The sequence below is a fragment of the Rhea americana genome, unplaced genomic scaffold (genome assembly GCF_003343005.1).
Source record: "Rhea americana isolate MKP2758 unplaced genomic scaffold, rheAme1 scaffold_47, whole genome shotgun sequence".
Lineage (NCBI taxonomy): Eukaryota > Metazoa > Chordata > Aves > Rheiformes > Rheidae > Rhea > Rhea americana.
Window position 1 is genome coordinate 4518153 of NW_028186612.1, and position 13649 is coordinate 4531801.

A 13649-nucleotide genomic window follows, 5' to 3' on the forward strand; every position below is an offset into this window, starting at 1 on the left:
AAAAAAAAAAGCGGAAGAGGGAGGGGGCAGGAGGTGGCCCGGTGCTGCGAGGAGGGGACAAGTTTGGTTGCCGGGGGGTTGGCTAGGCCAGAGAGGGCTGGAGGTGCGAGGCAGGAAAGGGGGCTGAACGGGGGTAAAACCGGCTGGTTGTGGCAGGATGGGGGATTATTATTTATAACAGCGCCTTCTTAATTTTATACCAGCTGAGAATCTAATCCTGCAAACACAAATTCAAGGATAAAACTTCCCTCTCTGATCTGCCGCTGGCTGCATGCACTGAGAACAYGCTCAGCTCGCATAAAGTCAGGGCTTTGGTTTCTCTTTCTGGGTACATTTAAGCATATTCTGAGCGAGATAGGTAAGAAAATCTGCACCAGAGCCCCAGATTCATCAAGGGCAGAGGAAGCCAGAGGTAAGCACATCCTGGTGGCCCAGGTGGCTTCACATACCACGTGGATCAGGTCTTGTGGTCGCTGTGCAATTTGATAGCGCTTCTGGGCCGCAGTTTGGCAAGAGGAAGAAGCCACAAGGCTGCTGTGACGAGAAATGTTGTAGACGGATTGCCGGGCTCGCTATCCACTTCCTTCCATTGCCCACAAAACAAATCATTTGAGAGAAATACCATGGCAGAAACATCCTTCTGTGATCTTCCTCACTCTTTCAGCCCCCTCTGGCTAAGGAGAAATGAGGCATTACCGTGTCAAGCARCCGGTGTCTGAAATTAGTTTTTATCTCGGCTACCAGGGTAATTTTTAACAGTGTTTGCAGGAGTGGAGACTATACAGGCCAATAATTAGACAGATCCAGTTTGCCAGTTCGTTACTAGAAAGTAAAACTTCCATTTCTGTCCCTCTAGCTGGCCACTTTATGTTTTTGGGAAGTCTCCAACTTTAAGTTGCCCCGATGTTGATACACATTGCCCTTTGGCAACAGGAGTTATGTGGTCCTAGGTCAGGAATAACAGTCCTCAGATTTTCTAATGCTCTCATTATGTTTGAGTACCATCGATAAGAAGGGACTTAGCTTGACAACAGTGCTTTAATCAGACAAGTAGCTGTTTTTCTTGGTTTCACTGKGTATCACTTTGCTGTTTGAAGTTTTGCTTCTTTTTCTCACTTGTAGATACGATGCTGACGGTCCACTAGATGAAATCCTTTCGTCCAGAAAACATCGGCACAAAAGTGAAAAATGCCACACAGGGGCAATACACAGCAGCCACTCACTTTCTGATGGGGATAAAAAATTTAAAGATAGTCGGGAAGATTTAAAAGCAACAACAAGTTCTGAGGAGCTGAAAGCCACAGTGAAGGAAAAGCAAAGGTCCAGGTCTGGTCTCACTGTCAGAGGAATGATGGCTGGGCCAACAGCAAGTTCACCAGAGGTGATTTCCAACACTTATCAGGCTTGAGCATGGATTTTATATATAAACTTCTACAATAAAATCATAATATTAAAATAACTTCTGCATGTTAACCCACTAAATCTAGAGTCTGTAAATACGTGGTAAGTTAGGGCAATGATTCTGGTTACTTTAGAAATTAAAACTCTTTCAGAAACAACACACGAGCTACCCTCAGCAAATCTGTGATCTTTAGTTAAAGAATGTCTTTATAACTTTGTTTTCTATATTCAGTATCTCATATCTCTTGACAACTAGGATTTTCCATTTTCTTCAGGAAATTGCTTTTTTACTTCAGCAGTATCTACAGCTCTTAAATTTTTCCTAGATATAAGTACCTGATTTCTTCAGACTTCTCTGAAACCCCACATTTAATCAGTAGGAGTTTGTGGTTCAAAAGTTAGTCTCTGTTAAGAAATGYTTTCAGTTTTTACAATTCTCCATCAATACATGTTTAAGAAATAATTCTAAAATTTATTCCTCTTTTTTTTCCTTCATGCTGCTTTTGTATGTACAGAAACTTTCCCTGTGTAAAATTACACCTATAAAAAAAGATAAGTCACCTGAAGCTTGTAATTTGGATAATTCTGAAGCAAATGTGGAAGTTAAGTGGATTAATTGGATTTTTCTAAGTTTATTTGGAGATAAAAAATAGGTATCTGTATTAGGGAGGTTTTCTAGTAAAATGTCTAGTAAGTCTTGATTTCCTCTGAGTTGGGTACAGCCCCAAAAGAAAGATTTTCGAGGTATTTTGTTGATATTCTTGGATGAAAGAAAGAATTTTATAATGGCATAGAACAAATTAAAACATTTTTAGTATGGCCTAAATTTTAAGTGAATGTGTATTTCTGTTCTTATCCAGAAGTTTTACATAACTTACTATYTACCAGATCCTAATAATGAGAAAATTGTTTAGTGCAGAAATTAGTGATAGAGCTTTCCATTGCTTTTTTGTGTTTATCTGAAGATGTTTGAAATTTAATCTATGGTTTTAATGGCACTTTTCTCTAGGATTTGCAAAAAAGGAGGCCTTCAAAACGATCCGTTAGCATAAGCAGCCCAGGACAATTCAAGGGTGAAGAACATGAAAAAAATGACCGCAGTGTCCCAAGTCCTGATTTTCAAGAAAGTAAAGGCTCTTCAACACAATCCACAAGTTATTTCTCTTCACACAGTGATAGTGCCTTGAAAGGAAATACAGAATTTTCAGCAAAGACTCTGTCAAGCTCAYACACGATTTCTGCCTCTGAAAAACTAAGAAGCTTCCCCAAAGATACAGATGACTTTTTTGCCAAATTGCTCTCTGAAAGAGAGAGGACTAAGACAGGAGAAAGAAAATCTATTCCAAGCTTTGATACGGACAGCAATGAAAAAAGCCTTAAAATGAATGCTCTTCACAGACATTCAGGAACCGCAAGAGAGAAAAGAGAAAGATCCCTCAAGAAAAACGAGAGCTGGTTATCAGGCCACAGGTAAGAATATTTATAAGAGTGTTGYACTAAAAGGTCCGGAGGACAAAGAGAGTCTGAGACTTGTTTTCTGATTTCCCTGRGGGAAAGTAGCTGGAAGAAGTGAAGAAACTGAAAGGCAGAAAAGTTGTAGTATTTATTTTATTAACTTGTAACATCCTAAACCACCGAGGAATCCCTTTTTAGTCAATGGAGAGACGCTAAAGGTGCCAGGTTCTCCCTACTACCTATAAAGAGAGTGAGGATAATTAAACAGCTAAATGAAGGAGTGCATTTCCACGTGGTTCAGTGCAGTGTCGAGATGTCCCAGCCGTACCCAGGAAGCTGGTTTAGCTGCCAGCACAGTGCTGTACCACACGGAGACTGCACTGAGTCCTTGAAGCAGGATAGCCCAGTCATTGCAGCATTTAGATGACGCCCAATTAGTATCCCTGCACACTCTGGTGCTGTTGCCACTCTTCTTGTGTCTCATAGTATTTTATTCAAAGTTAATGCCTTTTTTTTTTTTTTTATGGTACTACATTGCTTTGTATTAATGTAAGAGATTTAGAGAGCCTCTTTCTATGAGCTCCAAATGCATATTTTTGATTTTTTTCCATCTTTTAGTTGTTYTGATCTTCTCCATCCTTCTCCAAACAACTTTCTCCATTCTCCAGACAACTCTTAGTTATTTTGATCATTTCTTTGTGGATAAATATCTGTCCAGATTTTAAGAATGGAAGGGTATGAGATTTAGTTTATTTGAGGGAAGCTAAAGCAACAGGATCCAGACTGCAGCATCTCAAAGCTGTCCTCATAGTGAGGCTATGACCTGGGTTATGTTTTGAAATGCTTCAGGGTAAGGTATCCATCAGGTTTAAGCAGTCTAAAATTCTGAACTACTGAAGACCCTGCTTGTTTGAGCAGTGCAGGATGRCTTTGTGCCCTGTCGATGCACATCAGTAATTATCAGAATAAAAACAACATCATATCTAGTGCTTTTCTSAAACAATTTTAAGCAGGGAATGACTTTCATTCTGCTTTTACTRTAGATGGGAAAAAATGAAGCAGRTGSAGGGAAACTTTCATGCCAAAAGTCAAATARCAGGCCAGTAGTAAAGCCAGACAGSGCTCAGGCACTCTGTGAGTTGGTCCTGTGTGAGAAATGAGTGTATGTTATAGTTGGTAGAAATGATTTGGAGTCTTGTCACCTGCTGCTGCATAAACTAAGACACTTGCTGATACCTTCTGTTGGGGGCAATAAAGTAGCATTTCTGTTGTACTAAATTGAACAGCTGTGTAGATGGCTGGGGGTATTTAAGTGCTAAAAGGGCAAGCAATTTCTTTCTTTTTTTTTTTTTACTTGTTTTTAGTTTCCTGTTTGCTTTGTTATAATAACGGGACACAGTGTGATGAGGCCCTGCTGACATCAGGCATACAAATGATACACTGAGTCCCTTCACATGTTAGGTACTGCGGGAGTTAGCAAATGAGGAATCTGTTGGAGCAGCTTCTTGGCAGGAACCAAAACAACAACCAGCAACCAGCCACCAGCCACACTAATGCAGTTTTTTAAATGTTAACAAATCTTGTCTGCAAAAGATTAAAGAATACTGCAGTCTTAGGTCTCAAAATCCACAAGAGGTCAGATCTCCCTTAATTAGTGTTCTGGGGAGCTGAGATACCACGGATAGTAGCCAAACCCAAGCAGTACGAGTCGACTGTTGCTGGACTGAAACTCATGCTTGCAGATCCACATTCGATGTTTCTACTTTCAGAAGGATTTATTAGGTCGTGCATGACTCGGTATGGGTGCGTAGAGCCAGCCTGGAAGTCACTCCGGACGTAGGAACACCTGGGTCTGCTTCCATATGGTCTGACAGAGCTGGGGCAGGGCTGACATAAAGCCTAATCTTTGCCAGTTTAAGGATGGTTTATTATTTCAAGCTCAGCATTAATTCAGGTAGAGAATACAGCTTTCATGGGCTTTGAACAGCTCCCCAACAAAACTGAGAAGAATGAGCATATTCTTGGTGTTTGTTAATCAATGAATATACGATAGGTTATTTATGACTGTTTTCACAGTGGTAAGGGCAGTGGGCATGGTGGGCTGGGTAAAATTCTTACCAAGTCTGTCTTTGACCAAGAAATTGCTTGTAATAACTTCAGTCCTTTTAGATGGACCTGCTGACACTTACTCAGCTCGTGTAATGCTTGCAGAGACAGAAGAAAATGAAAAGATACCCTGAAAGGGGATTGATCCCAGTGCACCATTTTGTGCAATGTATTGTAGGAGCGTGCTCCACTGCTAATGTGCCTTGAAATAAGTTTGGTTCCTTCAGTGGTTGAGCTGTTTTCAGCAAGAACAGGAGAGGGAGCTATTTCCTAAGCAGAGTCCATTTAATCTATCTTCTAAGCAAAGCTGGGACATTCCTGCCACATGATTTGAGTTAAAGGCAGTAAAGCATTTGAGTTCATGCTGAGCTCTGAGCTTCTGAAAACTCTCACTGAAATCAGCAGGACTGCTAATATACTTGAAGCTAAGTGGAAGTAACAGAGAGTGGAAGTGAGGCTGTTACAATGTAAGGGCTGGCTCTTGCAAAACTTTGGGCAAATCCTTCAGTATTTAAGAGCTTTTTCAGGACTTAAATCAGAGTATCTCACCATTTTGATGCATCCAACTTTACAACATAGCATTGGGTATTTATCTTGATCCTCTTCCATTCACTGTTACTGCTACTTGGCTTTATTGATAAAGGTGCTAATTTAACTGTACAGATGAGTAGCCAAACTCTCTGTAGGATTGACCACAGCTAGTTCATTCACACGCATCTGGAGTTCTGGTTTTGTTTCCTATAGCAAAATAAAGACAAACAAATCTTATTTTTCTTTCAATTTGTTTTACTTCTTCATTCTCTTTTACCATATGCAAAAAGTTCTGTTGTTACTCACAGGCTGCAGGCTTCCATTGTCTACATATAGGGGGAAAAAAAAAAAAAAGTCAAAATTACTGCTGTGCTTCAAAAGACAGAGGATCACTGAATAAATGCCTAAAAACTGAGTGGGCAGAAATACCTAGCTATAAAAGTACACTGGCAAAGTGCAGATCCCACTGCATTTTGACWCACATGTTTTGATAAAAGAAATGATGAACATAGCCATGTGCTTCTTATTCCATCAACCATTCAACGTACTTAGGTGCAGCATGAAGTAGGGGGAGGAAGAGGAATAGGTATGTCCAGAGATCTGCCTTATAACTGTTGATATTCTGATGTTACCACATTGACATGAAATTAGACCTCTTAAGTTCAGTAGTTGATACACAAGTTTATCCTAAATAAGAATTGGTGGTTCTGGCTTGTTCTARTAGATAACATTTTGCTTTCTTGACAATGAGAAGGCATTTGGATTTCTGTGATGACCCAAATTAAATACTTCCCTACAAAGAGGGCCTAGGAAGTCAGAAGTTAACACTAAGCTTTCCAAAATTACAAAGCCATACATCTAGCTCTAGCACAGATACATAAAAAAGGGCAAATTCATTTACTTGAAATGGTGTTCCTGAAATTCCTTGTTTCTTCTTAGAAAAGTGGAATTAATTTAGCGAAATCAATCAGAAACTAATAATACAGGTGTAATCTTTGCTTTTTTTGTTGAATAACATCTTCTTTCAAATTAAGATGTCTTTAATAATGTTTTTAAAAGCCAGTGTTTGATAAATATTAAAAGCCAAATGCAATTATTGCCTAATTACTCATAATTATGATAAAATACTGATTTTTTGTAGGAAACCACTTGCTATTTTATCCAGTATACTCCAGGCTTATTATGGATCCCCTTGCAGACATAAATGTTTTTACTATTACATAGTGAGTGCTCCACATAGCTTTAAAGATAGAGGTGAACAACAATTTTTCACCTTCATCTCCATTTATCTGTATAGTACTTATCAATGTAATATATGAGTTCTCAAAAGAAAAAAAAAGGATAAGGATTACAAATAATTAGAAGAGTTTATTTTCTTTCTTGTATTACAAGGGAACAGAAATGTRTGTGCTATGGGGTTATAGATAACTCCCTATACGTTATTACATTCTGTTCCATGAAGACAGTACAGTGTGCTTTCCAGTTTGCATACTTACTGAGCAGTAATTGTGACTGTAAATGTATGTCTTAATTCTAGAATTCCCCCTTTTTTTTCCCAGTGAACCCAGAAAAGAGCAGTATATAGGTGGCAGCAAATCTTCGTGTATCCTCAGCTGTAAAGAAAAAGCAACTAATTTAATTTCTTAATTCATCCTGTTTTGTGTATTGTACCATACACGTTGTGGTGTTCATGGTGGTCACTGTGCTGATCTCTGGAAACTGTACATACAGAAAGMTGTAACGAGAACAGTATTTTAATATGATCTTTAAACTTATTTTCCTCAGCACTCAGATGTCTGAGCACTGAGATGTCTATTCCAAGGCTTTAACGTTTAGTAACTTAGATGTAACACTTCAGAGGCCAGGATACGCTTCTTACTTCTGCCTAAACTACAAAAATATATAAAGTAAATCAGGAGCAAGAAAGGATCATTTTAATGGAGAAATCAGGGAGCTGACATAATTATCAATGAATTAATTTGTGATAGTTTTCCATGTGGCTTTATTTTATCATGCCTGGCTAGATTGTTTGTAAGTTTTCTTCTTGTATAAACTAATGTATATAACATTCCTGTTTGAAATTTGAACCTTTCATTTTAGGAAAATGAAAAATGTTTCTCTGACACTCTCTCTCTCCCTTACTGTCTTTCTCTCTGTGTATGTATACATATATATACACATATATATTTGTATGTATACACACACACTTCTATAATCCAGGGTTTGTATATTGRTATCAAACTACAAACACACATGCTTATAGAAGTATGTTAGTGATTCTTCCATGCCTCTTAATAACAAATTTATTTATCTTAACAAGTGAAAAATGACAGTTAATCTATCAATACCACTCAGTGCAGAATTAGGAACTCCATSTAATGTTTCATTCATTTTGATGCTCTTGTTTATAGTTTATTCTCAAAGCCGTATTTCTCATTGCCATTCCCCATTCCTTTGAGTCCCTGTTCTCTCCATTGTGTCGGTAGTGTACGAGGCACGAGTAAAATGCGGTTTGCTCTTCACTTTTTGTCTATTTTTTGCTTTTGAGGTTTTCACAGGAATCAAAGATGTTTTTAAAAAATATACAATATAAGTGAATGTTATGAGATTCCAAGTAAAAAGTTGCCATAACTGTAGCTGTGATTCTGTCTCTCAAAACACTGCAAGTTCCATAGGAAATTGGGAGAGGTAATGTTGAAGGAGTGTATTCAGATCAAAAGTAATAAACCATTGAAGATCTTCCTGAGCGTTTTAACCTGGGAGAGTCTTGAATGGCAATGAGGAAGGATTCTCTGCTACCACCAATGTCTTCTCCTTAATGCTGAATTGCTGAGAGCAAGGAAGTAGGGAGCACAGGGAACAGAAAGTGAGGTCCTACAGTGCAATGGAATTCATGACCTTTGGGACCTGTAAAAAAATAAATAGCTGTTGAAGTTGATGGCTGACCTTGGGTTTAAATCATTCTATTGCTTTTCGAGAAAACCCATGATGAATAATGAGTTATTAGGAAGGTTGAATGGTGCTAGAAGGTCAAAACTTCCCCCTTTTACAGCTTGAGCAAACAAATTGGGGAAAAGAGAAGCAAAACACTTCGTAATCGTTGAGAAACAGTTCTTTTGTCTCAACTAGAGACATAGTACAGTTATTGCTCATACATCCTCCAAAGTTGAAGTGCCCTCTTAATTTTCAATGCCCCTTAATTCTTCTAATGTAAGATTTGGTGATGATGTGGAAACCCTGCAATCCTCAGCTGAATAGTTTCTGAATGAGTAGATCTGAGCTGGCAAGCTGCATTCTGACTGGGTGATTCTGCAGCGTGCCACCTCTCCTTATACTAAGTTGGATGGGCAGATTTTTCCTGTAGGCAGCAGTTTCTTTCTTAAGTTAAGAAACTTAAGCAGTTTCTTAACATTACATATTGACATGTTTGAACTTTCAGTTTTCATGTATAAAGCTGAAAAAAATCTCTAATCTCAAGAAAAGCAGTATAGAAACTAGAATCACAGCAATGAAAGAATGAAAGAGTGTAAAACTGAAATCAAAGAACCAGATGAACAAGAGGAATTAAAAARCCCTCAAATTAATCTTGCAATTTCATAGAGTTTAAAAGGGAATGACTATCAGGAAGACTAAAAGAAATGGGAATAATTTTGCATGAGAATAAAAATTTCCTTCTGGCATTAGCAAGYAAAAGAATACAGCAGTAGATCTTGTTGTCCAAAGCCTGAGATCAATAACATTTGGTGTAGGGAAGTTAGCTGATTCTCTATCATCCCTTCTTTTTGAACAACTGCCCTGCTTGTCCTGTTCCTCTAAATGCTCCTGCCATACCCTCCTTTGCATTGCCATCAGTCTTGGCTACAAATTCAATATGAGCTAGTGATTTCCTTTCAGAAGTCTACCAGTGCAGATGGATATTTCAGACAGTAGGGGCTGTTTTATGAGCATGTGGCTTGGCTTCAGATGACTTTTCCAACCAAAACCTCAGTATCTCTGATGTGCTTCATCTCTACCACCAGGAGAACAAGTGCCAGTGAGTCCAGAGACAGAATTTCTTCCCTGCAATACAATCTCTCAGCTAAGCTTGCCCTAGCTGGGCACTCCTTAGTTGTTCCGAAAATATCACTCATTATTTTGGTCATAAACTTTTTTCTAGCCGTGCTTTACATTCTAACACAAATTGGGTAGTGTTAGTAAGTTGCCATAGATACGAAGTTCCTTAGTGGAACATGACTCATATTTCATAGAACCGTAGAAATTACAGATGGAAAAGGCCTTTTAAGGTCATTCATTTCTATGGCAGATTATTCATCACTATCTATGTGTRTAGATATCCGTGCATGTATTTGCTGTAAAACTTTTTCCAGGACTTTGCCTAGTCCAGCCTTAAATGACTCAAGTGACACTTCTCCCATGGGAATATATTCCAATGTCTAATTTTCCTTAGTTTTAGGATCTTTTACCTTATAGTCACATCTCATTTACTTCACTCTGCCGTGTTATCCATAGCTAAAGTTGTTTTTATGTCTTTTTTTTTCCTTGCTACATATTCACTTTTGTTACAGTATTTTTAGATATTTTTCATGTTACTTTAGGCACTTTTTTTTATCTAAAGCTAGTATTGTGTGCTTACATTTTTATCTTTCCTGCTCTAGAATTTTATTACTGTTTTTGTTAGGATTTTGTTGATTTGTTTTGTATTTCTTCCATGTATTTAAACCATAACTTTATAACATTGTGTTTCTGACTAATGCAGTGTAAAGATAGTCATGATAAAATCATAATAATGCACTTAAAATCACAATAAAATCATATTAATGCACTTGTCAYGGCAGCATATCCCAGGCTTATGCCCTCTTATTTTGTTTCAGGCACATTTCTTGCAAAATCTGTCRTCAATACTTTAAYGTGTTTTTCTCCGAAATGCCCTTTRTAGGCTAGTATAATTATGAAAACTATCCAATCTTCAGTAAGACAATAGATGTTCCCATTTCTTGGTGGAGAGAGGTACCTCCTTTTTACTTGGTGTTTCTATGTTTCTACGTAGGATAGACAAAAAGGAGTGGACTCACTTTGCCTTCTGAAATACCYCTTGCTTTCTTTATCCTGAATGGAGACCAATATAGCTAAATTCATTGCATCGTGTTACTGAAAAATCTTTCCTAGGAGCAGTAATAATCCTGGCTTTTTCCTTTCATATAATACAGCAGAAAGACCCTAAAAATCACTTTTATGGAAAATAAAAGATACCAGTCTTCTTCAAAGAAATTCAGTAGAAAATCAAGATGATGATTGTTTTTAAAAAGCATGTGCAGTTTCTTAGTATTCTTTTAGATATCTGAGACTTTCAAAATAATATTTTGAAAGTGTTATGGTCCTTTAAAGGATCAACATTCACACTTGAAATTATTAACATGGATAAACCATTCTATTGTCTGAGTCTAAGCAATTTAGCTACACAAGCTGAGTTGCTTAAAGCTGTCTATACCCTTCTCAAGCATTTTTCTCCTGTGTTCTTCCTGCCCACAAACTGTGCTGATTTACATTAAAACATAGGTTGAGAATTCTAGCTATAAATTTCTGAGTAATTGCAGAGCAGGATTTGGTGTTCTGTTCTTCAACACAAGCAACACAGCAGGACATAAGCAATCCAGGAGGTTTTTGGAGTGCACTGATTATAACTTCCTGATACAAGGAGCGGATGAGGGGCACTCTGCTGGACCTTATTCTTACAAACAAGAAAGAACTGGTCGGAGATGTGAAGTTCAAGGACACATCTTGGCTGCAGCAACCATGAGATGGTGGAATTCAGAATCCTGAGAGGGGAGAACAAGGCAAAAAGCAGGATCACATCTCTGGACTTCAGGAGAGCAGACTTTGGGCTGTTCAGGGATGTACCTGGAAGTATCCTGAGAGATATAGTTCCAGAGAAAGAGGAGTCCAGGAGAAMTGGTTGATCTTTACAGATCACTTCCTCAAAACTCAAGAACAGTCTATCCCAACATGCAGAGTGTCAAGCAATGCAGCAGAAAGTCTGCACGGATGAACAGTTTGCTCCTGACAAAACTCAAACATAAAAGGGAAGGTAGAAGAAGTGGAAGCAGGTTCAGGTGACCCAAGAGCAATACCAAGATACTGTCTGAGCAGGCAGGGATGGGATTATAGAAGTCAAAGCCCACCTGGAGATGAATGTGGTATGGGAAGGGAAGGGCAACAACAAAGGCTTCTACAGGTATATCAGAGTAAAAGGAAGGTAAAAGGAAGGTAAAAGGAAGAAGACAGGAACTGTAGCCTCACTGCTGAATGTGGCAGGAGACTTGGTGACACAGGACATGGAAAAGGCCAAGGTATGCAATGCCTTCTTTCCACCAGTCTTTACTTGTAAGACTGGCTTTCGGGAATCCCAGATCCCTGAGATCAGTGGGAAAGTCTGGAGAAATGAAGGCCCACTTTTGGTGGAGAAGGATCAGATCAGGCAACATTTAAACAGATTAGGCATACCCAAGTCCATGGGCCCTAATAGGATGCYCCCGTGAGTGCTGAGGGAACTGGCCAGTATCATGATAAGGCCACATTCAATAGTCTTTGATAGGTCATGGCAACTGKGGAAGATTCCTGGGGACTGGAAGAAAATAAAGGTTACTCCTGGCAATAAGTAGAGTCCATGGAGCTACAGGCCAGTCAGCCTCACCTCACTCCYTTTGCAAGTGAGATAGCAAATCCTCCTGGAAGCTGTTTCCAAGCATATTAAGGACAAAAAGGTGATTAAGAGTAATCAGAATGGATTTACAAAGGAGATCCCATGTTTAACCAGCATGATAGCCTCCTATGATAAGATGACTGGTTTGGTGGATGAGGGGAAAACATTGAATGTTGTTTGTCTCAGCTTTAGTAAGACTTTCAATGCTATCTTCTTCAAAGACAAGCTGATGAAGTAATGGCTAGATAAACAGGTAGCCTGAAAACTAGCTGGACTGCTAGGCTCAGGGTTGTGATCAGGACACAAAGTCTAGTTGGAGGACAGTAAATACTAGAATAACACAGGGGTTTATAGTGTGGCCAGCACTGTTTTACATTTCCATTAATGATCTAGATGAAGTGCACCCTCAACAAGTTTAAAGATGATACAGATTTTGGAGGAGCAGCTCATAGACCAGATGGTTGTGCTGCCATTCAGAGGGACCTCAACAGACTGGAGAAAAAGGCAGTCARGAATCTCATGAAGTTCAATAAAGGGAAATGCCAAGTCCTACACCTGAGAAGGAATAATCCCATGATTCAGTGCAAGCTGGAAAATGACAGGCTGGAAAGCAGCTTTGCAGAGAAGGACCTGGCGTTTCTCGTGGACAACAAGTTAAACATGAAGCGTTGCTCTTGTGGCAAAGGAGGCCAACAGCATCATGAACTGCCTTAGGCAGAACCAACAGTTTGAGAGAGGTGATCCTTCCCCTCTACTTAGCCTTGGTGAGGCCAGACCTGGAGTGGTGTGTCCAGTGTTGGGCTCCCCAGTACAGGAAAGGCATGGATGTACTGGAATGAGTCTAGCACAGCACCAAAAAGATGGGAAAGAAGCTGGAGCACCTGACATACAAGGGGAGGCTGAGAGATCTGGAATTGTTTAGTTTTGAGAAGAGAAGGCTCAARAGATCTTACCACTGTATATAAATAYGTGTYRGGGGCAGTAAGGAAGACAGAGCCAGCCTCTTTTCAGTGGTTCTCAGTGATAGGACAAGAGGCAATTGGCACAGGCTAAAATACAGTAAATTTCCTTCAACATAAGAAAACACTTTTTTTTCCTGTGAGGGTGGAAACAGTAGGGYGGGTTGCCCAGAGAGGTTGTGGCTTCTCCATCCTTGAGATACTCAAAACCTGGCTGGCCMCGATTCTGAATAACCTGCTCTAGTTGACCGTGCTCTGAGCAGAGGGATTGGAYRAGGTGAKCTCCAGAGGTCTCTTCCAACCTCAACTACTTTGTGATTCTGAACGTGTAGCAGAAATAAGAGAATAAAGTAGCAACCTTATTTTGATATGTTATCATAGAAACAGGAGAATACAATGCCTTAACAAGGGTGAATTTGAATGTAAGATTTCATAAAATTTACTAATCAATATTCCAATTTTAATTGTATTGTTTAAATTAAACTGAATTTCCTACT

General features: G+C 39.0%; 1 protein-coding gene and 1 long non-coding RNA gene across 3 annotated transcripts in view; one reads left to right on the forward strand and one right to left on the reverse strand.

The window, feature by feature from the left end:
* The window catches only part of MINDY4 (MINDY lysine 48 deubiquitinase 4), an 83740-nt gene that overhangs the window by 5343 nt on the left and 64748 nt on the right, over positions 1 to 13649 (forward strand). For both annotated transcript variants that reach the window (XM_085316494.1, XM_085316495.1), the window contains 2 exons: positions 1123 to 1381; positions 2411 to 2871. In XM_085316494.1, coding sequence (XP_085172620.1) covers positions 1123 to 1381; positions 2411 to 2871 — 720 coding nt within the window. The remainder of the gene's footprint in view (positions 1 to 1122; positions 1382 to 2410; positions 2872 to 13649) is intronic.
* The window catches only part of LOC146589320 (uncharacterized), a 9316-nt gene continuing 1402 nt past the window's right edge, over positions 5736 to 13649 (reverse strand). Inside the window, exons 3-4 of the long non-coding RNA XR_014897221.1 lie at positions 6990 to 7106; positions 5736 to 5819 (exon numbers count right to left, since the gene is read on the reverse strand). This is a non-coding gene — a long non-coding RNA (uncharacterized LOC146589320). The remainder of the gene's footprint in view (positions 5820 to 6989; positions 7107 to 13649) is intronic.